The following is a 27,121-nucleotide window of genomic DNA, read 5'->3' on the forward strand; positions in this document are numbered from 1 at the left end:
CGAAATCGAATTGACCATACACACAAACTGACGGATCACCCATGCAGTATGGGTAGACCATGAAGCTATATAGCTCCATGGGTAGACCATGCGTGGCACTTTAGAATGACACTATACACACGTGTGACAGACTGATCATGAGTTTACAGCGCACTGAGTACAGTTCCAACAAAAAGCAACCAAAAGGCTAACCAGAACACCACAAATAGCCGGTACTGGTGAGAGCTAAGCAACAACAACTACCAAAACAACCGTCTACCAGCAAACAAACAACGAAAAACCCCACACACAAGAAGGGAAAAGAATAAAATCAATTATAATCAAACATCCAGTCAAACAAACAGCAAACGGAGTACAATAAAATAACTATCAACAAACTACCAACAGATGATAAACAACCATACACAAACAAAATAGGAGAAACAAACATTTAACAAGCAAGAACATTTATAAACCTCGAAGAATAGCTCCAAACACAAACGAAGCTACAGGCACAGTTGAAATGACGATAAAATATTACTGACGACGAAGACTAGGACAAAGTCATCCGACGACAATCGTCACACATAGTAGTTATCGCCACATCTACATTTGTCGCAACCGAGTTCAAAAACTTAAAACTGTAGCACGTTATTGAGATTCCTTGTTTCTTTAATGAGAAATTTACATAAAACTTTCTTTTCAGCACTCTTATACAGTACATGAGATAGAATACCAGATAGATAACCACGTCCGCCACCTACAAAACAATCTCTAGTATATGAAACTAAAACCATTTCGATTTGTGCACCCCCTTCAAAATGCCACCAGTACAACGAAAATCACTTTTTTTTAAGAAAAAAAAATGTACAAAAAAGGGTTGTGCGGGTGAATTACAACGTGTGTATAATTTTTTTTTTCAAGAACAATTAGGTAATGAAATAAGATCACAATATGCTGTACTATATTACAATTAAATAACATTGCGAAAAGAGATTAAACTTCTGAAAGTATTTCTGTGACACGCGGAAAAAGGCACGGTCCTTTTATTATATAGGGGGGTGGGCTGTATTAACAATAATTTGCCTGGTCCTGATTTTAATGAGAAAAATTATGAGAAGGCAAAATTATTTGGAATTGTTTGGGGAAATAAGAGATGATTTAATACTTTCGAATGAAGGTAATTTTGGAGAAAAAAATGACGGAAAGCTAGGAATTTCAGACAGCATCTTAAGACCATTTGCCACAAACATGTTCGCAATGACTTTTTTTTTATATATATATATAGGCCTATTTGTTTATAAATTGCCGTTATCGGGTATATTCCTTGGGAATGAAATATACATTTATCCCTTTACAGAGTAAAGCTTATAGAAAAGTCTTAAACCTAGTAAAACCCAGCTGTTTAGGACCATTTGGATCGATCAAGCTATTTATGTTGATTTTGACGTGGAAACAAAACACAACCCTCATAACATTATTACTTCCACAAAACAGTCGTTAGATCTCATTAACTTCTTACTTATATACATACATGTACATTTACAATTCTGAAAGAATACAAACAATACAAAATTAGTTAGGTGGAGAGATTTTAAAATAATAAAAGGTATTTATGTGTTGGCGGGATATTTCGTTAATTAAACGATAAAACAACCCCTCCAAATTTGTTTTAGTTAGCTGAGAAATACCCTGTAAAGTTTAATGTCGTCTTCAGTAATGTGAAGACAACTGTACGTATTAATAAAGAAAACATCCCTGATTTTTTCAGTTTGTGATCGTCGTCTGCAATAGTGTTAACCTAACCTCGGTATCAGTTGGAGGTGTATAACAACATTTTATGAATGAGGGATGCATGTCTCCCCCTTCTATTGTCTTTGAATTCTAAACACTTGATTTCCATTAACGAAGTTTAAGTTGAAGCACGTACGAAAAGTAAATGCTCACTTAAAATATAAAAGTGTACAAAGAACAGACTCGAATTGGGGAACATGTCAGACAATTTCAACATAAGAAATATATATAGATATATATTTCATGCTGTGCACTGTGTAGGTTGTTCATTAAATGTTACATTGAATGTTACGATATTTACAGTGCAGATCATTAAATTGTGAATCTTCGCAAAATCATCGAGTGTGCGTCGTTACATTTCAGTGTTTTCTACATGCAAATAATTATTGTGAGAATTACTCGGATCATATTACCAATATAGTGCAACGTTATGTTCAATAATACCCTGTCACAGTTAATATACGTACAGTGCAGAATAGCAATAGAGGAAGCGTTTATCTGCACGAAAGTCGATTTTTAGCACAGACTGTGTAAAAGTAGATTGGTCAATTGGTACCAACACCATTAGGTTTTCAAACGCCCCGCCCTTCATACAACATTAGGAAGAATTCCATTTCATTTTGGTGGATAAGTCCATGTTAGCAGGTGCGAAGAAACGAGTTCGTACTCTGTCGATGCAATGGACTCTACATTTAAACGAAATAAGATGCGGACTGACATCAGCAAAAACCGGTACATTGTGCGGGTTTCTAGGTTGACAATAAGGAGAAATGCACGCCAACTACCTGAAAAGGAGAGCATTGGTATTTGGCAAAAGTGTGTCAGGGTTCGCGTCCATGTATCTAGGGGGAGGGGGGGGGTGCTAAGGGTAGTGATTAGGGTAGTGATTAGGCCTTCATCAATGCTGATGTCGTTCTAAAACATATTTTTTAATGAATCTGCACGTTTATCGGGTATTAGACATTGTCAAGGCAAGTTATTATTATTTTTTTGGATGTTAGGCTCACCGGGAACTGCAAGAAAGTGAGATAATTTGAAACTTAACTCAAGTTGAATGGCAATGAAAGTTGATAAGACATTTAGATAATTTAATTTTCCCCACAAACAAGTCTCTCAGTAGAGTCTTTTAATTTAACTTTTTTTTGGTAATTGTTAGTCGCAGGTTGCACCAACACCAAATGTTCCGTTTGGCCGACAATCCTTCCCACTATGGCCGTTGCTGAGATCACGCATGATTCCACTGAACGTGTAGTCTGCAGCAGTAGCAGGTCGCACCCCGAATGCTGTTGGTATGACGGAGGGAGGGTAGGGGTTCCAGAGGGTTAATCCCCGGGGGTAGGGAGGGTAAGCAAATCGCATCTGTGGGATGTTAGAAGCAACTACCGTGGGAGGAGCCTTATCAACGTTAGGCACCGGGATGGCCGTGGTTAGGGGAGAAAAGGCCGACTTCATACCGCCTGGGTTCAGGTGTTGACTGTTCGGTAGATAGGGTCTGTGGGTGATGTAAGCCCCATGAGAGTCCGTGGTGACGGTGGCTGTCGGTGGGAAATTGGCCGGTAAGGCTGCCGTGACTGGCGCTCCTGTGACCGGTAGAGATGTTGGCATGGACGTGGTGGACTGCTCGTCTCTCTGGTTGTTGAGAAGCTGCTCAATAGCCTGAGTGATGTCCCCATTACAGCCTTGTAGGACGAGTTGCAGCACACTACGTTTCTGAGCCGGGAATAATCGGCATAAGACATCGACTGGTGGCCTCTGAGGTCCCTTAGACCGACCGTGGAAACTCAGGATCTGGGCCGGGCTGAGCTGGTCTACGAACCCGCTACCGTTGTGCTCTCGGTAAGAGTCCCGGTCGGTGTAGTCCTCCCGTAACATACGACCGCTACCTTCAGAGCGGGGACTAGACGGCACGTCACCCCGCGGGCTAGGCGTGGGGGAGGTCAGCCTCATGGGTGGGGACACTCGTTCATCAACGTGTCTCTGTGATATTATGTCGGGGTCTGTCCTTGGGTGTGGCTCCACTGTCAGGTTCGGGGAGGCGGGGTTAGGAGGACTTAAAGCGGAGGCACAGCTTGCTGATGGACTGCTTGGTGCTCGAATAATCTCCAGCCTGGGCCTTTTAGATTCTACAAAAGAATAAGACAGAAAAAAACCCCTTTAATTTCGAAACTTTCTTCTAAGAATATTGCTTGTTCTCCACGGTTTTTTAGAGCAAGGATTACATTAAAAACAAAAAGTTCGGGCATCGTCCTTGGTGAATCAAATGCAAAAGTGCAAAATAAAAAAAAAATTCTCGGCAAAACCAAAGTAATAAACACGGCTATGATCAGATATTGATCGTTGTTTGCAATTTAGACTCGGATTCTTGTTTTTATGTCATCTTTGACTACTGCACGGCCGCCGTATGTGTAAACGCCTGAGTGACCGACAATCATAAAGGTGGAATCAACACCCGTCCGTGAAACAGGTGAAATCTCCCTACAGGCCAATAAACGCCAAGAAACCAGATGCGAACACAAAATATTAATAACTGATGATCTTAACACACATATGAACAAATCCATTAGGGCAGATTATACGCCTTTTAATACACCAAAAACCAGCTAATAACATTGCCTTGATTGCTTCAGATTCGACGCTGTACGATATGAACAAAATCACACACTTCAAAAAACGCCGCCATCGCCATTCCCCCGATCCAACCAAGGGTGAACAATTTTACCGATTTTTCTTGTTCTTTTTTTTTTTAATAATAGTGAAATAATTTTCCATCTTCGCACGGATAGTGTGAAGACACACTAAGCTCATTCCGCCGCATCCATTACTGAGAAAACAGAAACACGTCTCTAAACCAATTTGCCACCATCGTCATCAATTTGTTTTCCGGAAGATTTCACTCTAACTTTTCGGTGTCGGGTCTGATTTTTTTCTGTCTCTGTCTGAGATTTTAATGAAACAGATCATCATTTGCTCGGGCACATCAAACAATCGCCGCCAGTGGTGATGAAGAATGAACGAAGCGGAAGACATACACGCAACGGTTCCTGTTCTCTTTCCCTTGGATGCGCAAGAGAAAATGTCATAATTTTTGTTTCTTTCTTCGTTTCCCGCCTTTTTTGTGTGCCGTACCGCCATCAACGGAACGTCAGACGACGCGTAGAAATATATGTACACACGTTCAACGCCTCGCTGATCGGTTGAAAATTAGCGGAAATTATTGCCTTAAAAAAGAGCCGTGTTGCTGTGGCTGAGTGGAGACATTTACATCATAATTAGCAATTTATTAATTCTGCTGGCGAAGGAGTAAGGTGAAGAAGAAACAAAACACAGAGCGAGAGAAAAGGGGAGAAAACTGAATGTTGGTCAAATTAAATTTGCCGCGAGCAAAGTACGGGTTATCAGATCAACATCACAAGCTGAACCGCGCCGCGTTTGCGCCGCTGTCGTTCTGCACCGATCGTTTGTTCTCGCAACTCGGCATCATAACGACGGTATCAACATTGGGAAAAATAACCAAAAAAAAAAAAAAAAAAAAGAAGAAGAAGAAGAAGAAGAAACGAAAAGTGGAATATTGAAATAACGTTAAGACACAATGTACTGCATGATTTAATAAAGTCTACAGATCAGAACAAAGTCGGCATTTTCTTTTGCTTCAATAAAAAAAATGATTCAATTTTTTGGCGGATACAAGACTAGTCAAAAAGCGATTGTGACACTGTGTGTATTGTGAATAATTTTTCCGGCGTGATACACGATTTTCGTTTCCTTTATTTTGGGTTCCTGTGGATGTGAGACGTAGCAAGCTCCACGCGTTATCGGATGCAAGGGAGAGGGTAACCGCATTAGAAAAGTGTAAACAACTGGGTGCATTATTTTCTTTAACTCAACATGCATCAGCCGTTGATTGAACACAACCATCTGAAATGGTTCAGGGTTCGTTGCTTCGAGAAAGAAGAGTAAGCGAGGATTGCCTCGGTTTCCAAATAGCCTCCATTTCATGAGCAACAGGAATATTTCTTTTCCGTCAATTTGTCACTCTTTATAGTTATATTGAAACAAACCCCCCCCCCCGCACACCCAAAGAGAGAAAAGCCTGCTAAGGAGGTATTTGAACTAACGACTTCTTCCTAATTAATGCTTCAGATCACACTATCCACAAGAATCTTCTTAATATAAATTAGGTGTTTCAGCGGGCACACGAACCATAGAGTCATGATGCAAGTCTTACCTTACTGGCATCTAAAGAAAGCACGGGACGATACGAAAAAAGAGGTTATGTCTATTTTTGTCAAGGTCTTAGAACTCTGTCGCATTCCAGGGGCAACTTAGTGGCATCAATAGCAACTTGTCAATAGTGCCAAGTTTTCGGCAAACCCCCCTTCAATTATCCGACTGTTGCTAAATCCTCACCCTCTCCCAAAGGAAAAATATTAATAAACATCACAATAATACTAACATTACTTTCTTGTGTTGTTCTGAACCCAACCACGCATATTTCTGTGCAGTATAAACTAGGGGTATTATTGCGGCGGGGCCCACACGTTAGTCGATTAAGGTCCATTTCACGGACTGTCGAGCAAGCGAAGGGGCCGGGCTCATTTGGACTCAGATAGAGGGGGCTAATAACAGAAATCTCAGGCATCAAAGGGCCGCCTAAAGCCGGTACCTTCTGTCACCGCAGATCGGATACGAAGATAAGCTAGCATACAAGAGTTGTCTTGGGTGTTGGGCTTGGATGGGACGTCTGGGTTTGGTTTTAGTTCAGCCCAATCCGGCCCAGTCTCGATTGTTACTGAACAAGTTCATGCGACCCCTTCCTTATAGGCTCTAGCCTTCCATGTCAGACGAAGTACCCGGAGGTAATTCCAACTGCTTCTTACTGACACCATTTTCTTCCTTTTCCCCCTCTCCTCTTTTGTTTTGTTCTCTCGGGGCATTTTCCTCTATTTTGATCTTAATCCGTATTAAATTGTTTTGGTCGAGTCTGTAGGGGTAACTTTGTTGATCGTTGCAATTTTTTTCAGGGTTCAAATGGTGTACTTTTCCTACAAACTCTGTGATTCGGGCTTTCATGGAATTCTTTTCTGGCGCCTTTTTTTGTTTTAGATCCATATTTAAAAAATATTTTATTTTTGACAATTTGTGACCAGTCAATATTATAGGTAACCCTTACCTTAACTCTTCCACTCATTACACAAACATACATTAATAGTTTCTTTCTAAAGTGGTATACTTACATTGATTATTCAAGTTTAAAATAAGGGCCTACTCCAACTCGAAATAGATTAAATATAACAATGTCCTATGTGAGGATTTAAATGGACTGTAAAATGAGATTACGGCTGAAAATGTTTGCTTTAATCCGTTTAAGACCATGAATGTTCCTCTTCAATTTTTCATTTCGCTATAATTCATAATATTCGATTAGTAGTTTTCAAAGTTCCAAATCTTCTGATATTTAAAAGAAGTTACCGCAAGAAGGCATAATTCAACCACGTTCGATTTTTCATTTTCAGGAATACATGAGACATGCGAAAATCCTAATCATGAATAAAGAATAACATCCAAGGCAGAACACTTATTGAAGCCGAAAACACAAAAGCAATAACTTCAGGAGGCACTATGTTGCTGATTATTCGTTTTAATCGTCTTTTTTTCCCGGCTACTATGAAAGCATCAGTAAGGGACAAAAGGCAAAAAGGTGAAGAACTGTACTCAACGCTTGCGAATTTTTTTTCGAGTTTACGTTTTGTTTGCTTTGATTTTAAACTCAGCAAAACAAATATACATGTCATACTTTGCCCATTCTTGTTTGTTATTATTGTCAATCTGAACGATTGATGTTTCTTAGTTTTTTTGTTATTAGTGAATTTGTACCTGACAACAACGTCTTTTGGACCTCATTTCGGCAGTTGACAAACACATGTTTTTCAGGCTTAACTCTGTTTACGAACCCAAAGAAAATATCTCCGGCATAATGATTGTGATTACCGCACTTGGACAAGCAAGTGCCGTGGGGGTTTGTGAGTGGTTTGTAGCGGTGATGTGCGATGGGCCGTGCGCAGGGTGTATAGTCTGCACTCGGAACCCTGATCAGACACATGGCACAAGGTAGTGAGTTGGTTCATGTAAGTTGAGAGAGTCCGCGAACCAACACTGCAAATCCCTTCCGATTGGGAAGCCGATTTACAGGCGGACCGGGGCTGTTTTCCCACGCTGGCCAAATCCGCTCAAATCCGTCACTTCTGCGCCGGTTCTGAATGGAAACCGAGGCAGTATTTATGATTGGCCCGCCGGCCTGAAGCGTTTGCCAGCTCCACTACCCGATGTTGTTGGACCCTTGACAGAAAGTACGCTTGACTTTGCGGTATGCGACCAGGCTAATATGGGACGTGAACAATGAAGTAAAAAAAATCAAAATAGGAGATTAACCGATCTAAAGTACAGGCTGCTAGTCATGGCTTTCCGCAGAGTAACACAATATTTGAATCGAAACATGGAAGTATGAACCATGTCATAAAGTTTCTACATTAAAGATACATTTCCTGTGCTATTTAGGAGTTTCACCTCGAAAAATAGATTTTTTTTCAGCTGCAATATTTTCCTAAATATGAAAGTTATTCACTTTTGAAAGAGGCATCGACCAAAAAAGTCCACCGACGTTTAGTTATTGAATTATTTCTCTACAAACATCCAATGATTGTCTGCCAGACAGTTATAATTCGGCTCTCGCAAGGCGGGTCTTTTTTCTGATATAAATATAACGCTGGTGAATTCAATATGAATGTTCGGTCTTCATTCTCAATACACTCCTGACCGGTTACTTCATATAACTCTACATTATATGATTTAAAAATTAACAGAGGGGTACTGTAAATAAATGATATCATCAATGAAATAACATAATTGCATTAACGTCCTTGCCTGAAAGATGCGGCCTTATAATGAGCAAACAACTCGAGTCGTGCCAGCAGGTTTGAAAGAGAATTATTATTATTATTATATTATTCTGGTATATTAATACATTGTCTTTGTAGCTAGGGGCTAAATTGCCACAATGCGTACAATAAAAAAAACCCACAGAAATACAAATTTACTAAAACAGTTAGCATCATACATACAAAATATCGGAATACAGTACATGAATAAAAATAACGAAACTATTTTTTTTCTAACATAACGCCTTTTTAAGTATGTTTTACTGTTGATTAAATAAACCCTATGTTAAATATCTGTTTTCAAATATCTGTTTTGGATAATGACGAATTATCACTTTGATTATATGAATATTTTGTATATGTATCAATTGATGTACTGTGCTGAATGTGACAGTTAATTTTGAGTTATTTACAATGTTATTTTAGAAAGTGTGGTTCTCTGCGATTTGTCGATATATTCGAGAAACCTAAGTCGAGACTATGCCTTAAAAATTATATGTTCAACCACATTTTCAAATAAATAGATAAAAAGAATGGAACTGAGAAACGGTTAACAAGTCGAGTGCGTCCACCATATGGCACATGGGAGTTCACGGTTTACCTTTGACGAAAATAAATCGAGGTGTTTGCACACACCCTCATATTGATCTTGTCATCGAGATTGATGAGAAAAAGGGCGGGAATAATTGGGCTTTTGGTCTGCCAAATTTGCCCTGATCGAGAGGCTGGTCGTGCCGCTCAGATCATCTTACATGGAGCGGCTTGTTTAAAGAATAACAAACTGCGCGCGCGATAGAAGAAGAGTTGCCTTTAGTTATGACCAGAATCGACTCGATGAGATCACAAATCGCGAGATTGCACTTGATATTCCCGCCATATGAGTAATGAAATATGAGAAGACAGAGTGGAGACATCAAACGCGCACGCAACTTGTCTTGCATTTCTCAGATGGGCTTATACATTGATGCTGGAGGAGATTTGTTTCGCCGGTTGGTGGCAGCAAACAAACCGGCGCTTATCCCATAATTCCTAGCAGTCCAAAGCATTCATGAGCATGCGCAAAATAACGTCGTACTGCATAAAAAATGGAAATGTCTATGTCTGCTACCCCAGAATTGAAATATTGAATATACGGCCAAAGGAAAGTGTTCAAAATAAGAAAAACGGGTTTCTATCAGTTATTTCTATCAGATATTTGAACTGAATGAATATAACTGAGAAGTTATTGACGGATACACCACGTGTTGGTGCTAAGTCGACGTTTCAGTCAGTATGCCCTAAAAATCTTCATGAGAATCCTTTAGGTCGGGAGAAGGGAATCATTATGAGATGAATGCAAAAGTAGCCTAGTCCTGTAAACCAACGAAATGAAGAAACTTACTTCAGCTTTGTAAATCCAAGCTTGGAAGCCGTTTTCCGCTAGCCTATTCAAACAGGAAGAGAATATCACACTTGTACCTAATTTGTTGCATGTGTGTATGTAGGGTCCTACTGGTCCAGACCAAGTTGTTGTCGTTGACTATTATTGGCAGCACCGCCGACCGAGCCCCAACCCAGGGGCGGCTGACCGTGTCACACCTCCTCCCCGCCCCTATGACAACTCCTAGCTGGGCAGCGACCTACCAACAAACCCATACTCACACTCAGAGGTCGATAGGCGGCCGTGAAATTCGTCAGTAGCATGAGACTTTGAAATACATGCCAGCCCAGTCGTCTGTCTACCAATAGGCTGGACCCACGCTGTCCTAGAAAAAGCTGTGATGTGTGTTTTGAAAATATCTTGACATTTTGTTTTATTGTTGACGTAAACGTGCCTGGACGCCATTTTAAGAGTAATTGTTTTCAAGATGGCGGTCAGCAGAAAGTCAAAATCTCGTTGAAGTCACTGAAAACGTTGCAAACATAAGTTGTTGAAATTGCTTGATTCAGCACCCCGAAATTATGTAAAACAGCTACGTCACCAACTTCTACTAAAAACTGCCTCTTCTTGCCCTAACCGAGCCCTTTTTTGAAATATCGCCTAAGTATGATACTTAATGTTCGAGCGACAAAAGAACATGGAATCACAAAAAAACGAGGACAGATACACGCAGTGAAATGATTACGTCCCCAAATACCTTCCAAAATGAAAACAAGAGAGTCAAATAAATAATGAATAGCCTGGAAATTAGAGTTTTGGGAATTTTATTGAATGCGCAAGGTGCACGCTCCATGCAAAGCGGATCCGCTGCTGCAAAATGAAAGTTAAAAAAGAGAATGAGAATAATAGAAATGGTGCGACAGTTGTTTTTTGGGGCCATCCAATTCAGACAATCAATGGCCGTCGATTGCTTGGTATTATCCCACCGAATTGGAGCGAAAAGTCGGCCGAAATTCGATGGGCAACAGGGACCATGGAAATAGTTTTGCCCGGAGCACTCTGCGACAGCCGTTGAATTATAACAATTTGAACATGAGATGGCAAAAATAATTGTCCTTACGGATGGATGGATAATTTTGTGATTGGGAGCATAAAAACATTGACAAGAATCAATGTAACTATAATCGTGTACTTTACATCCTGACATCCCGTTTGGTTTGATAATGCGGTGCTGATAAGGTGGAATGGTTGATTTAATCACAAACATGTCATCACAAGCAAAAAAAGAAGATCGCCTTTGACATCACTGCGCCAAATCAATACACTCGTAATTGTGTACTTTAGATATCCTACTTGGGAGTGCAAACATCCCGTTTTGAATTTTGTTCGCAAGAGTAAGTCGTGCCAAAGTTAAAATGGAAATATTCTAATTTGTACTTTCAACATGACCTTTGCTAATCGAATTTTGCTTGTACTTCATAACACTTCGTATACAAAGCCGCATTTGCTTCAGCGTCTCCTGTTTTTGTGTGTGACGCCAATATCTACTTTATTTTCGGAGAGCTGGAAATATCGCCATTATTCACGCAATCTTCCCTCCACAAAGAAATCGATAGCAATTTATTCAATTACATAGCTGAATACACCAAATTAATGCAAGATGTGAAAACAGCCTCTGGCCAAAATAATAAATAGAACTTTAAAAAACACATCCGGAAAATCAAAAAAGAAAGTGCGGCAATGTTTTCCGCATCTTCTGGTTTCAGGGAACAGAACAAATCTCTTGGTGTAGATTGCAGAGGTTCATCGCAAAAAATACCCTCTGTCACATTCCCATCATTTTCAGTAACGAGGTGTCTCGCACAAAGGAGTCCCGGCAAAGGGGAAAAAATTATAATTTATAATTCATAATTTTCCAGCCCACAGATGAAAGGCCGGCAGCTAAACGTTATCTCTTTTTTTCTTGCTGTCCGCGGAGTAATTACTTCATACAAGTCAAGCGGGGATATTAAACACAGTATAATTAATAATATACATCCGCCGGCTAGGCAAATCTCTTTCAGGCCTCTAGGTACCTAAGGGAACAGCGCTCTTACAGTTTCCAAAAGGATTTTTTTTCTTTCTTTCGTCTCTGAAGAGACTACAGGAAGGGCTGGGAAAAAATTATATTGCCTTTTAGCAACGCTCCCATCTGCTGTCATAAATCAAGAAATTAGTTGCAATACACGCAAGATTATTAATCCGCGAGCAGACGAGAAGGGCGGGCTCTGGCAGGATAACGCTTAAGATAGAGTATTATGCACACGGCGGGCAAATTGCACAAATTGCAAACTGCAAATTGCACAGTGTCTTTTTCGCATTATCTTTTCGCAGGAAAGCTTACAGAGGGCTACAAAATAACTTTGGATCTAATTAGTTCAGAACCATTTTGACAATATCACGTGAATGAGTTTCACTGGTGTCACGTGGTACAATTATTATTTTGATACATCCTATACCAGAGTGTATAATCCGCATCGAACAACCCGACTCATGATAAAACTCTAACGATGCTACTTTAACACCACATCTTTTGCAGTGTCTGAAAAATAAATACTGTCATGGAATGAAATAATAAGGACGGGCTCGTTCACGTCTTTAAAAAAGAAGAAGTATATATACCGTGGCAGTATTTTAATAATTTTGGAGGATGTGCTGGAAAGCAATGGCGTATCCAGTTTGGAGGGGGAAAATGTGCCACACGATATTGCACTAAAATCCACATATTTTTGGTCAAAAGTAAAAATGAAATAAATATTGTCAACATCACGCGCCTGCCAGGTGGCCCGTTTCTCGACAGAAAAACCCAGTGAGAGTTTGTCATCCAAAAATATAATTTTCTATCTATCGAAATTGCTTCCTGATGAAACCATTTTTTGTCATTTTCTGGACTTCCACGGATAGTGTGAGAAGCTTTTTACGCCTGGCACATGACAGACTTGGAGTGGTGGTTGGTTTTAATGAGCACTTTCTTGGTCTGGTTTATTGCCTTAGCTTGCCCAGAACACGGACACTCACTGCGTAATATTGTTAAGACCCCCCTTGTATGAAAGCATATAGTGTCGGTGCAACAGTGAGGGGGAAAGTGCCCTCACCCCCAGCAACATAAGGCCGGACCGAGGGCCAGGGAAGATGAATTCAAGTGGCGTTTGGCTGCCTGCATCGATTTGACACACACATTACACATCCAAATCGAACTGGTACTCGCCAACCCAGACAGTTGCAAAACATTTCGCATCATACACTCTTGCCCCCTAACCGTGCATGCACACCTTGTTAGCTCCACTGTATACGCATTTCCAAATAGTGCCTTGCCCCCTATGCCTGATCAACAGGGCTTATTAAAGACGGTTAGGTAGACTAGAGTGCACACCACGCGGATTTCTTCTTCCACCGAGTGGAATGAGCCGGGGTTATGGTCGCTGAGACAGTGATAGTTTTTTTCTTTTTGCACATGATCCAAGCCATGTCATCAGTGAGTCGAAAGCCAAATGTGAAACCGTAATGCCCTGCCGAGTTAGACGGATTATAATCGCCAATTACACGGCGTACGGATTGAGAAGCGGTGTACTACTGTTGTGTGAAGCATGCGGGCAAGTCTATTTAGTTGACATGATAACAACCGGAGTGACAAAATGGCGCAAAAAGGAAATGTTTCCAGAAAAATATGCGCGCTTACCGCCTACGGATGTCGTAAAAACTATAAAGCGTTCAAATGAACGCTATACAAAATGAATATGATAAATGTCTAAAATTTTGAAAACGGGATGACCAAAAACGGGTATAATGAAAATAACGAAAATAATGGAGTAGGCGCTGCTTCGCCTCCCAAATAATTCAACAAGCGAAGTATTTTAAATCACTTTCTCTTCACCGAAAACTGATTTGTTGGTAGCTCCAGGATCACAAACTTCACAGCAAAAAGTACGATCTAGTAAAGTAACATTTTTACTGCACGAGGACATACGTCAATATTATTGTGACAAAAATACAACCTAAGAAAGAATACATTTGACAAACTTCTGTCAGATTCGACTGTTTAGAAAACAGTCAAAAATAACTATATATTTTAAGATAGGTCGAACCGAAATCAAACCAAAATTCTTTCTCCTCAAGATGATTGACTGAAAAACGTCTAACAAATTGTAAATCTGTAGTCGTGTGTTTTGCGTATATACTAGATTATCAGTCAGTTATCATCACCGAGAAAAACCAGCCAGTAGTTTATGGCTTTGTTGTTTTAAGCGTGCAAACTACAGAAAGAGTAACAAATTGGAAATGGTGTATAAAAGGAAAAGCGTAGAAGAACGGAGCAAGCCATCGCACGGGTGGCCTGTGCAACTCGTGGTAAGAGTTTCAGCAAACTGCCTATTACCTCCTATTAGAAAACCGGCAGGCCAGCCGTGTCAGTTACACGGACGTTGGACGGGTGATTAGACCCGTGTTATTTCACCTGCAGACAGCTTCAACCGGCGTTTTCTAGCTGCTTTCGTTTTTTTTTCTTAGCTTGGCATGTCTTGCAGCGGTCCGGGCCACGGCAGCGCACGCACGCGGGGGGAAACACTAGGCAACTGTAAAAAATTGGTATGTAAAAAGGCGTTAGCGCTTGGGAAAAGGTGGAGAGAGCTATAGAAAGAAAACCTGTCAATTGGACGCACCGTACGCGGCCGGTTGAGGATCGATTTAGTAGCGGATCAAAAGTGCAGAGTGTCAGCGAGGGGGGTAGGGCCAGAGGAACCTGGCTCGCCTGGCTGCACAACTTTTTGCGCGGACCCGCCACCGCGGAAAACCTAATTGAGGGCTCGCACTTACCATACAGGCTTGAAAAGGGGCTGGTTTATTTAACACTTTCTGGTGTTTTCATTGAGAAAATATCTTTTATGTTCTTCTTCGTCGTCTGTTTTTTTTCTGTTCAGAGTTGCCCTTTTCGGGTGGAATCGGCAGAAAACCTTGTTAAAGACTTATGCACGCGCATACAGAGCTAGGCTACATATGAAAAGAAGAAAAAAAAAACCGCGGCAGCATTCAGTATTCACATGACTTGACCGTGGCTTTTGATGATACTAAGATCAGTGAATCGAGCACAATTTGCCACGCATTGCTGTGCTGCGCTGCCCCCGACTTTGCACTTTTTACTCTGCTTTCTATACCCGGTATTGTTGGGAGATTTGGGGAGCTAAACAGCGCGGAAAGGCAACTCCAGAACGATGAATGACAAAAATAATCTGGTAAATAATGTTCACCTGGAAGAGAATTGGAAGGTGTTTTGTCGCTGACAATGTTGTCAGGAAATAGACACATATTTATATCACATTACTTAATACTTGGTCATTATTACTTCCCGGCGATATCAGACTATAGGCCTATATGCATAGAATTGGAGCGGTCAATTTTACGTCTCCAGCCGAACTGATTTGTCTGTTTGTCTACGAAGTCTTACTTTCTGTCTGTTGGTCTATTTATTGGTATATTTGTCTCTTTCGGCAACTCTGTGCGTAACTCCAGTTTGCAACCTGTTTGAAAGTATTTGTAACATACTTAATTGTCATCGGAGGCCGCATTTATTATTCAAATTTATTTGGTGACCTTAGTCTGATAACCGGTATGTTCTATGTGACTTGAATTTGTAGTCCCTTTCATCTATGATAAAATGAAAGCTATATGCCAATAAAAACCGGATAATACATTTATTTCCATCTTTTACCTGACAGTTGATATGAAATTTCCTTAAACTGTTTGTTTATTTGAGTAAAACGTTTTGGAAGATTTTTTTCCACATAAAGGCGTAATATTCCGACTAATTTGTTTGGCCCCCACTTAAGTTGTTGCTCTTGCATCTCTGAAAAAGAGGTTAACACGTGTAATGAATGGGTTGTGTGAGGGGGGTAAATTGAGGGTCAAAAGACAAATAAAACATGATCCTTGGAAACATTAAGCCCCAGCTGAGTATCATAATGCTATGATGTATAGACTATGGAGCCGTGGAGGGGTGTGGCGATGCACCCCTTGACACCTGCAGGGGGTAAGCACACGTACCCATAGAGATACACCTTGTCACCAAATGTCTCACTATGTCTGTCCTCGGGTTTCCCCACAGGTCCCTGAGCAGAACCAGATTGCAACTCAAAACGGATTCGGATGTGCCTTTTCGTTTCTCTCACCATTTTGCTATTCATATAACCTTGATGATCATTAAAGTTGCATGTATGTTACTGGGTTTACATGCTGGGTCATTGATGATGTTGCCATGCTCGTGCTGTTTTACATGGAGTCGCCTAATGTTATCTTTAAAAAATCCTAAATCCAAGGATAAAAGTTCAACAGAAATTTTATTTAACCATGCGGTGAGTCGGGTTGTGAAATGATTACCATATGACTGGTAAACTTGTACCAATGCTTCGGTCTCACGTAATGTTAATTTTGTCGTTTTACTGCTTTAGCTACACCTTTCATTTAATTAGCAGGACTGCCATTTTGTATGAAACGTAAACAGTGGCGTCGAGTTGCGAGCGAATATAGATTTCAGAATGCAGTAAACAATACTTGTGTTTATTATGGAACTTTACTCGTTGTTTTCCTGGAAAAAAAGTCACGATTACTAAATACACAGTAACAAACTAAAACCAAAGCACAATGTGCAGCAACATTTAAATTTTTCAGGTTTATTATAAAAATTAATTCTTGCAATATTTCATGTTTATTCAGCAAATTGCAATTCAAATTTGAGTTTGAAAAAGCAAGCCTTGACTCGGTTGAACTGCCTGACTGATTGACTTCCTTGCCTGCCCGCGTGTTTGTCTTTCCACATGAGGGCAGTGCCTAAATCCCCCACAATCCCCGTCATTAATCCTCTAATCTCGTGTTTTACAAGGTTTTCCTTGCCCTATTCTCGCCGCACCTGTGTCATCCAACGTTGCAATAAGCTGTTATTCTTAGCACCCAAAGAAAACAAAATACTCAAACGCAAACTCTGAAATCATTAACCAGCGTTGCTGTACAACAAAGCAAGGACAAAAAAAAAGAAATTTCCTGTGCTGGAAAATAACCACTTTGTTTCTTTCTTTTTGGTTTAATTTGAAATAGAAATTTTGTGCTATACCTAGGAAAAAAAAATGGCAAAAAATATATAAAATATAAGAAAACAGTTTTAATTTGAAGTAGAAAGGGGGACTTGGATCATAATACCTTGGAGCGGTGTAGAGTTTGCCTCACTTCGCTTAATTGACCCGCTAAAAGTTGGTGTTTTTTTGTGGGTGCGAGGTGCCGCACCGCGCCATTACGCTCAACTGGGCAACATCAAAGTAATTAATAACAATTTCCCCTCGTGGTGTGGGTCGTTGTATGCTGCGAGTGCCGGGACTGCGCTTATAGCACGGATGCCAATTTCGCGGTCACAAAAAGAGACTGGCAAGGAGAGAAAAAAAATGAAAAAAATAATAATAATAATCATGATAAAGAAAAATAACATTCTTGTATATGGAGGTTCATGCGTACTTTTTTGTAACCAGTTGGAGCGCTGGAGGGCGTGTACGAGAGTTTGAGCCGGTCAGACGGTAGAGATATAATATTATATATGTGTACAAGTGAAAGGGGCAGAAAGTACACCGCACCTGCGGAATAAGGAGTTTTTGCCCCTGGTCGAATTTAGCACCTTTCTCTTCGTTTTTTTTTTTTTTGCAGAGTGTTATTTCCCCAGACTGGGGCGCTTGACGTGTTCGCTTGAGTGAGTTTGAAAATACATGTGGTAGGACTGTAGGGTAGGGAGGATTTTTGTGGAGGGTTTTTTAATTTGTAGTAAGGGGTAAACTATTGCAGCCCCTGTTGCAGTGTACGATCAAAGATGATTGTATTAAAAGTGCAGGGTGGATTTACAAGCCTCGCGTATATGTGCACAACTCATGAGTGTGGCACAGCGGTTACTGTAGTCTTCGTGTTTCTTTTGTCCTAAAGTTGATTAAAAAAAGGAATCAGAATGAAAAAAAAATACAATTAATTACCGCAATAGGTATGAGGAGAAAGAAGCTGTCATGAACAGACATCAATTATCATTTAATCTTTGTGGGAAATAGATCATTTTAGTCAAACTTGTTTTTATGACTAATTTTGCATCCTTTTTTATGAAAGCAAAAATATTTAAGTGAACCATGCAAGTTATTCTTGTTAATAAATACAATATTTATTAGTACGTCAGATAAAAAATAATAGAATTCAAAGACTTTTTCACATTTTAGACAGTCGCATTCAATGACGTCAATCATTCACTAATTAAAAACTATTTTTGAAAATTAAAACGAAATGGACTGTCTATCCTTCACGGCCACACGAATAAAGTTGGCCCAATGTGAAAACAGAATGAATTAAGATTCAAGGAAAAATGTCAAGACACTGAAAACAAAGGCACAGCAAAATTCTCCACTTTTGGAATCTCGAGAGATTTCACGAACATTCACGCGAGAAATCGGTTTCACATCTCCATGTAAAAAGGGAACGACTTCAGTGGTACGCATACCCCTACTTCAATTGTACCCGATCATTTATAACATGCATGGAAAAGACTTTCTGTTGCAAATGTGTTAAACGGCAAGTAATTTTTGATGTGTTTCCCATGATCTTGCAATCTAGAATCCTTGTTTAACTGCCACTATCAGGACAAATAACCTGACATCGATTGGTTCCTATTACGCAACGTACGGCAAATGTACCTTTCAATTACAAGAGAGCATAAGTATACTAAGGTGCTCACGACGAACCGAAATACAGCAAAAACCCTGGTGCGGAAACCTTAAAACGAAGGCAGAAATAATAGAGTATTCACGGTTGCACTAACGAAAAAGTTGTCGTTCAAAAATCTAAAAATCTATTTTTAAATAAAAGACAAGTAAATAAAAGCCAATTGAAAATAAACAGAAGCAAACACGTTCAAGTCGGGCACGTACAATCAATTTAAATTGGACTTACTGCCCTAAAACCGAAACCTAAACGCCATCCGCACAATATTATCACCAGAACGTGCTTGTCGAGTTGTCCGGACTTCCAAAAAATAACCGTTAACAAAGAAACACAAGTCGATCTCACGAATGCAAACGAACCCGCCGGCTACCCAAGCCTGTCAGCCAATATTGACATGCCATCTATCTGGTCTTTCCCGCCCAAATTGTCACGAAAAAAAGGCGCGGCTACGTCAACTTACAACGAGAGAAACGGCACGTTGAAAAACATCGGCCCAAAACGCTAATCGACGTTGAAGAAACACACAACAAACTTAAGTAAAACAATTTCCGTTAATATTGCGCGTGATGCATATGCGATGAACGAGGAGAGACAGAGGGCAACGTAATGCAACGATGATGAGCCACGGGCCGAGGCAGCATCATCGCCTCAGGAGCCGGCGACAGTTGAAGCGATACCGTAAATTAATTGTTTTAGCGACACGTACGAGGCCTGATTGAATTTGTTGCCATTCCCCGAGTAACCTCTTCTTCTACGAGGCGATATAGATCGTCGGGTCCGGCGCGGACATCGGTTGATGGAGTACGGGGATGTTTCTAACGCCTTTGGGTGTGCTACACGTCGGTGAATAGTCCCATCGCGTCGGTATCTTGTCACACCTCTCCGTGATCGCTACTGCACATCGATGGAAGAATCCTAACTCCCTCTAGCAATTTTCACTACACCTCATAAGTGCTCCGGTTACACCTTCTTACCTCACTCCCTCCTATCATCTCTCGTCCTCCTTCCAGTTTTCATTTTAGTTTTTGACTCAATCAGAGCAGCGGTTTGCCGGAGGGTTCTCTGGCACACCCAATGCCCTGTTTGTACGGCGATCTAACGAGCCGGAATAGCACTCCTTGTTAAGAAAACGTCTGAGCCCTGCCGGGCCTGTATCAATGTGGACGGGTAGTATACGCAATAAACGCGCTAGCAAACCCAATCAACCTGTCGTGGCTAGTGGGAGGTGCTCAACCTCCCTCTTGCTAGAAATTATCTTTACTTTTCCTCCCCGTTCACCTTTTTTGGTTATCCCCAATGGCTTCTGGTGAGGCACGGTGTATGATGTTGTTAGATTGTTTTACCCAGTAAGTGTTTGTTTCTGGTGAAATTTCGCGCGGACGGCGAAAGATCGCCGGAAGTGCGTGAGGCTACCGCGAATGAAGACGATTGGCGAAGGGCGCGCGGGCGAGGGCGGGCGAGGCACGGCGTTCGAGCAAACACGAATCGCCCCTCAGACAATGTCTAGCCAAACAGTGTCTTCTCCTGTTCGCCCTGCTCAGGGGGATTGTTGATATTTCTGATCATCAGACTTGTTTTTAATTGTTACATGATAACAGTTTAACAAGGCACTGGCAATGAAAACACTTCTCGTAACGATACCGCATCGGGCACTGTATTGGGCTCTGGATATTGTTACAGAGATTGGGGTGCAGAGTAGCGGGCTGCGGCACGGCAACTCGAAGTTATGTTCGGGAGGCCACTAGACGATCTAGTGGTTTGATCATTTTTCAACAACAACAAAAAGTTGCCTCCCATGAGACAACAAAAACACGCATGTGATTATCTTCGGATACTTCCTATCTAGAAAAGGTAGCACTTGCAAACTAACTGCTAATCTAAACTATGCATGCATGGTTTTCAGATGTTATTTTTTTGTCCAACATGAAAAAATAGCCGTGTGGTGTGGGTCTTGATTTCTATGTCATAACTGGCAAACGCGCTTGCAGTTATTGACCCAACTGAGATGTGTGGCTTTGTCAAAAGTAATTTTCGGTACATTCGCATTTCAAAAACAATGAAAAAACAAAATCACCTCAGAAAAAAAACTTTACCCGACCCAGAAACTTTACTCTCCATGAGAAAATGCGGATAACTAGAAATTGCAAACAAAAGAATATTCCGAGGGAAGAATGAATGATAAAGAAAGAAAAAAACACTCTGAAGAAAAAAAGAAATCGCAAGTTATAGGAAAACGCCCGTGTGAGAAAACATGGGAAAACGTTTGCTTTGCAATAATAATAGATGCTGTAAATAAACAATATATAGTTTGTGACCTACGAAAACGTCTTGAAAATCAAGACTATAACAGTTGCTTGGTCCCATATCAAATCCCCAAAGAAAAGACACATTTTGACAAAATAAGCCGACTATCTTCATGTATGCGTTCACTGGTCATCAAACAAATCCTCTCACAAAGAGATGATTCCCTCATCATATCCGTTACAAGGAGATTGTTGCCCCAACACTCGATCATGATACCTTGTTCCATTGGGGATAAACCCCAACAAAAGGAACGGAACCTAATTTACTAGACAGCGCAAGAGGGAGTTTTGTTGTGGGGGGTAGACGGTGGGTCCACAACGGGTCCGATGTAATCACATGAAGGGGCACAATCACCGGTGATAATCACCTGACCGAGGAATGATCCTCGGTAGGTTACCCTGACGAGGACGTTGCCTTCTACACAGAGGATTTAGGTTTTAGTGTCTCCAAATTCCATTCAGTTATCAGGGAAAAAAATCTTTGTTTTGTGGCGTCGAATCCAGGTGTCAGGTCCCTTAACAAAAGAAGCAGTACAGTGGCTTGAGAAAACAACTTTGATTTGCGACTGTTAATTCTTGTTATTGGACAGAACTGCGACACAATCTAAATCGGAATTACTAGCGAGGGAGATTTGGTCTCTTGGGTGTAATAAGGACGCGGATCAGACCGGCTCATTAAAGACTTCTTTTTGATCCTCGTGGATTGGATCAATCTTTACGCGGAAAGATGACTAGAACTGTATCAACTGCAGGCAATGAATCCAACTTAACCCCCAAATGAATAATCGGTGCGAAGCTCTTTTGTATGAATCGAGACTAGCCCATTGTGAAGCGACATGAAGATTTCAGGAGAGAAAAAACGAAGAAGCTAAGTCAAGAAAACAGAGTCTATTTAACGGGATTTGCAGCAAATTCCAATGAGAAATATAAAACAAGTAGGGCCTAAATGAGGTGCCAAACTTCATAACAAACCAAATAAAATGTCACCAATAAAGAAGTGTGAAAAGAGTGTCAATTTGTGAAATATTTCAGTATAACATATCAAAATTCCATACACGTCACCACACTCTGGAGGAACAAACAAAACAAAAGAATACAAGAATGCATTTGGTTGAGGATCGAACAACCATCAGCTTTCCAAAACAAGCCTTCTCCACCACCCGACCACCGAGTTTATGCTGAATTTACAGGAAGTGTTTTTAATTAGGATGAAAACAATAACAGATTTTGTTCTTAATTAGCAGATTGATTGAAAGGTCGGTTTTAGGCTTCAATATAAATTTTAGAGGCGACTACAATCCAACCAAGAAAGAACTGACTTCCCAGACAACACACACGAGCGTTCCCAAGGGGATTCGAACCCAGGACACAAGATACTCGGAAGGAGAGAAAAAACTTGATGGCACTTCATCCGAACCCTGCTACAAAAACACCGACGGACCGAAAAGGGCTTATCCAAAAAGTTGCATCCCCGCAACCTTTCATGAAAATAACAGTAAACTAATGAAGTACAGCTGTATAATATGAAGCAAACGGATTCAGCATTTCAGCTTGAAATATAATATTTCGGTCCAAGGCAAGTACATTTTAAAAACCTCGTACCTTTTTGCTTTTTACAGCTTTATCCCACCAGGCTTCATGAAAAATATGTTTAAAAACTAAAGTGCCCAAAAGTCAAAATATTAAATGTACTTTCAATCTCCGTGAAAAGGGGAATTGAACCTTTTTTCAAATCCGTTACCGGTAAAAATTGTATACGTTACTCGATATTTCTTTTCTTATGATAAGGACATGGCAAAACAGTTAAACGGAATTCGCTACTCCGTCGAGAAGTAATCGTGAAACGAGGTCGCTTTGTTAATAACATTATATTTGTAAGTATAATGCAAATTTAACCAATATTTTGGATAAAAATAACATTACCGTAGTTATGAAATTTGCTTTCTTCATCAACTATTTCTGACCTGCATTAAAAAAGTTTTAAAAATCTGAAAAAAATATGATGGAGAACAAATAAAAACACTGAAGACACGCAATCTGTCTGACATCAAATCGACATTCCCATTTTGTCGACATCAGTTTGATGTATTGATAATTACATGTACCCCCATCATCATTTTTCAGAGAAAACGTATGAGGCTCTTGTCATCAGACACGTTTATCTCATTTTTGTCGTGTCCAAAACAGTTCGTAAGGAATGACTTTTTGAATTTTTCAATGAGAATACATAGATATTTTCAATGCCGGAAGTCTGGTAGTGTGCGGACGTGACCAGATTGGGTCGTACTGACAAAAGTTCAAATGTTAAATATTCGAGTGATACAATGGAATCATGATTGATGGGAAACTAAATACATCTATTATTTTCTCATTTTGAAGTATGACCTCATGTTCGATCAAGTCAGAATGGTTATCGTAAACAAACCACCATTCTAGACGCCGAAATTTCGACAACTATTTGAAATCGACGATTCGTAAGAGAACTCAAATTTCTTCATTTCCCCATTCTCCGTCTTTCCTCTTAAAAGTGATAAAAAGGAATTTATTTCGGCCTTGTTTCAAGAGTTTTTTTTTCTGATTGGGCGGGCAATGTCTAGCTGTGACGTCATGGGCGGGTCAAGCTAAAATTGGGTATTATATGTAGGAATATGAGAGGTCTCAAAATTTAAAGTGGAACAAAAGTGTGGACAAATTTAGGTCAAATGGAGAGGTTACAATTACCCTTTTTTTACCAATGTTTTGCATGGTAACAAAATTCGATGATACACTGACAAAGTAATTTCATTTGAAGTGAGTCTTATTTTTTTCCTGAAAGTTGAATTCTGTAATATTGATTGGATACTGATTTGATGCAACAAGGATCCTGTAAGAGCCGGAAATATCATAAGCCCAATTCTGCTTAGTTCATGCGGTTTCAGACATAACCTTATTGCAAGTGGTTATACTTAAAGACACTACAAGATATTTTGTATCATTTTGTTGTATTACTACCTCAAAATTATTCCAAAATTATAGGGCCGTACCCTTTCCTCGGAATTGATTCTCTCTTATTTTTTGAGGGGCCACAATTTTTTCCGTATTTGTCGAGAAGGGACCGGCCATGTCTACAGGAATCAATCAGTATAATTAAACGAGAATTTTAACTCAAAGTTGGATCGTCATGTTCGGAGCCACCACTGACGGTATTTGTATATGAAGAGGCGCAATATGGCCCCCACAAATTGACCTGTCATCCCTAAGTCTCTCTATCGCCCTTTCAACCACTGGACGGACGTGCTTCCTTTTTGTAATTCCTTTTACAATAAGAAACCGCCCTCAAACAGGCATGTCTTTGCTGGCGTCGGTTGAAACTGGGAGGAAATCGATGTTTGACACGTTGCTGGTGTTTGCACGTCGTATGGAAATTTAGATATTAACCTTAGTCATGACTGGGATTTCCAAGAAGATAAAGCCTATCCAAAACTTCATTTTATTACTTAGAGGTCATTTGAATAAGAGCAAAAGATGAAGCGGCAATGTCATCTCTGACGCGTTGTGAACATAAATCCCGCCACAGAATAGCGCCAAAATATGGCTCCATTCCTTCATTGACATTTGCTCTTCCCAAACAACAGAAATATCTAACAAGAAATAATTAAATTTTATTGTAGTACGAATTAGAAAAAGTACGATTTCATAATTAAGTGACTAGAGAAAAAAAAAACACCCTGAAATGTTTGTTTACGAAAATAATTAAAGGAGGCATCCTAGGTTTGTAAGAAACGAATTACATCGATTATGCCTTACCATTTCCTAAGCACAATATAATTATTCTTGCTTGTTTAATTCTTTACGACGGGAGAGTTCTGTTATAGATGGAAGCATTTTGGCAAAAATTTAAAGTTTTCTTGATAACGTTCAACAGAAAATGCAAAATCCACGCATTAAACTGTTTGAAGGACCACAGATTGTTTACAAAATATATAAACAAATAAAAAAAGGAACAAATTGTGTTTCACTAAAAATTGAAGAAGAAATGGATCCGAAACTCATGTCCGTAGTTTGTAACTTTGACCGCAAATCTATCATTTGACCTTCGCGGTGAAAGATTATATTTCACGAATCGGTCCTTCTATGTAATTTTTTTGTGGTTGCTGATTTCTCACTTTTTTTCGGTATAGTTTGAGCTGCGGCGTCATTAAATTTATTTTGTTGTCTAGTTTTTGTACGCGACATTTCGTATTATGAAACCGAAACTAAGTTTAATTCAATTACCACACCTATTGATTTATGGATAGTTCATTTTGAAGTATCGCAGATACAGTCAAATTAAAAGCAAAATGTTTAAAAGTAACAGTGAAAGGGTACATTTAGTTTCTGACAGTTCTTACCGGGACTGGTACCGCCATGGTACTGATCGTAAGGCTTGTGTGTCTGGACGGCAACCCCGTTCATCGCATAGATAGCCCCGTCAGAAGTCTCGTAGTAAAGCCCCAATTCTTTAGCTTCGTTTTCCTCTTGTGCCTGTTGTCTCCTCAACGCTACCTGTGCCGCCATAACGCGTTGACGCTCGGCGATCAACGTGCACTTGGCACAAACGCAGTCCCGCCATCGGCAGTAGCGTTTGTGACCCTTGAGCGCCGAGACCACGCCGTGGTTTCGGCAGCGGGCGCATTTGGGAGTCCGTGGGTACGGTTTCTCGGTTCGGAGTAGCAGAGTTGGCGGATGGTGCTGATGGTGGTGTTGTAGGGAGGTGGGAGGGTGATGTACAGAGGCTGGCATGTCTGAGTTTTGTGGCTCGATGGATCCTCCTGATAGATTCATGGCATTTATACCCCAACCCCCAAAAATTTGAGTAAAAGATGTAGATTATCGATGAAATAACTCGTAAACTTCTACCACAAGCTTGTAACTTCCGATAGTTCATCAAGTTGGAGAAAAGAATGGCAACACAGTATATGACCGAGTCAGCACTGAGATCACAAGGGTCGCATGTGGCTCCAACCACGGTCACATGCTAACAGTCCAACACGGTCCTTGTTTAGTTGTCGTGTGAGTGATGTGAATTGCGGCCAGGCTTCTGCGTTGTGTGTTGTTAGTCACGGCTTGTACTCAAATTCGACTGGCCTGCCCCACGCCAACCGAACACCACACTACGTGCGTACCGTACACGATGGACCGGGGTATCAACCGTGCGAGCCGGGGCTTGACTGACAGCCTGCGATCCGCCCCCCTTTGACGCTGTGCGGTTTATTTGTTTTGTCCAGTCGGGAACTAGACCTTCAATGATACAAGTATCGGCGACACCCGATTGGCCAAGACTGCACCTGGGGCACTCGTCAAGTGTGACGTCACTCCTTGTTTTGGAATAAACACGTCAATTATAAAGCGACATACTTTTTTCTAGGTGGTTTTTTTTTTGGCGGGGGGGGGGGTAGTTGATGATACCGGATCGGTTTCCCCATCAATATCTGACGGATAGCATGCCATTAAAATCTCGTTTTCTGAAGGAAAGTGTAATTTGTTATGGCGTAAAGTTGACATGGCAACCCCTTCAACAACTTGCCAACTAACGAGGAAACGGCGCGAAGAGATAAAACGCAGATAACGAAGGGAGAGCAAGCTAATGACTTTTTGGCGATGGGCAATCTGTCACGTATACCTGCTGTGTTATTGATAACGAGTTTGCAGGTACATAATGAATGCACATCAGTAAACACACTATGAAGCAGTGACATGAATGAAATATGGTGATCACTGTAGAAAAATACAATTATAACGAGACTGACTGTCAAGTTTGACAAAAAGGATAGTAATTCACATGTAAAGCTGAATGACACTAAATGCAAATACCAGATTGGATGACAGTTTACAGACATTATAGTGACATATATAATATTAATTTACATGGTTATGGAAATTGTTCCATTTGTCACGACATGGATGTTCCATAATTAAATACTGCACAGTGGCTCGACATGATCAGTCAGATAAACAAATGA

At 40.5% G+C, this 27,121-nt stretch overlaps 1 protein-coding gene across 1 annotated transcript; it reads right to left on the reverse strand.

Annotated features, from left to right (window-relative positions):
* Nucleotides 1-448: 448 nt before the first annotated feature.
* LOC119738469 (doublesex- and mab-3-related transcription factor A2-like) lies at nt 449-26,282 on the reverse strand. The gene is made up of 2 exons (XM_038213374.1): nt 25,511-26,282; nt 449-3,896 (listed from the first exon to the last, which is right to left on the reverse strand). Exons 1-2 carry the CDS (start codon nt 25,941-25,943, stop codon nt 2,926-2,928), a joined length of 1,404 nt encoding a protein of 467 aa, XP_038069302.1. The 5' UTR covers nt 25,944-26,282; the 3' UTR covers nt 449-2,925.
* Between the last annotated feature and the right edge of the window lie 839 nt (nt 26,283-27,121).

This window comes from Patiria miniata, unplaced genomic scaffold (assembly GCF_015706575.1).
Source record: "Patiria miniata isolate m_02_andy unplaced genomic scaffold, ASM1570657v1 HiC_scaffold_3, whole genome shotgun sequence".
In the NCBI taxonomy this organism is placed as follows: domain Eukaryota; kingdom Metazoa; phylum Echinodermata; class Asteroidea; order Valvatida; family Asterinidae; genus Patiria; species Patiria miniata.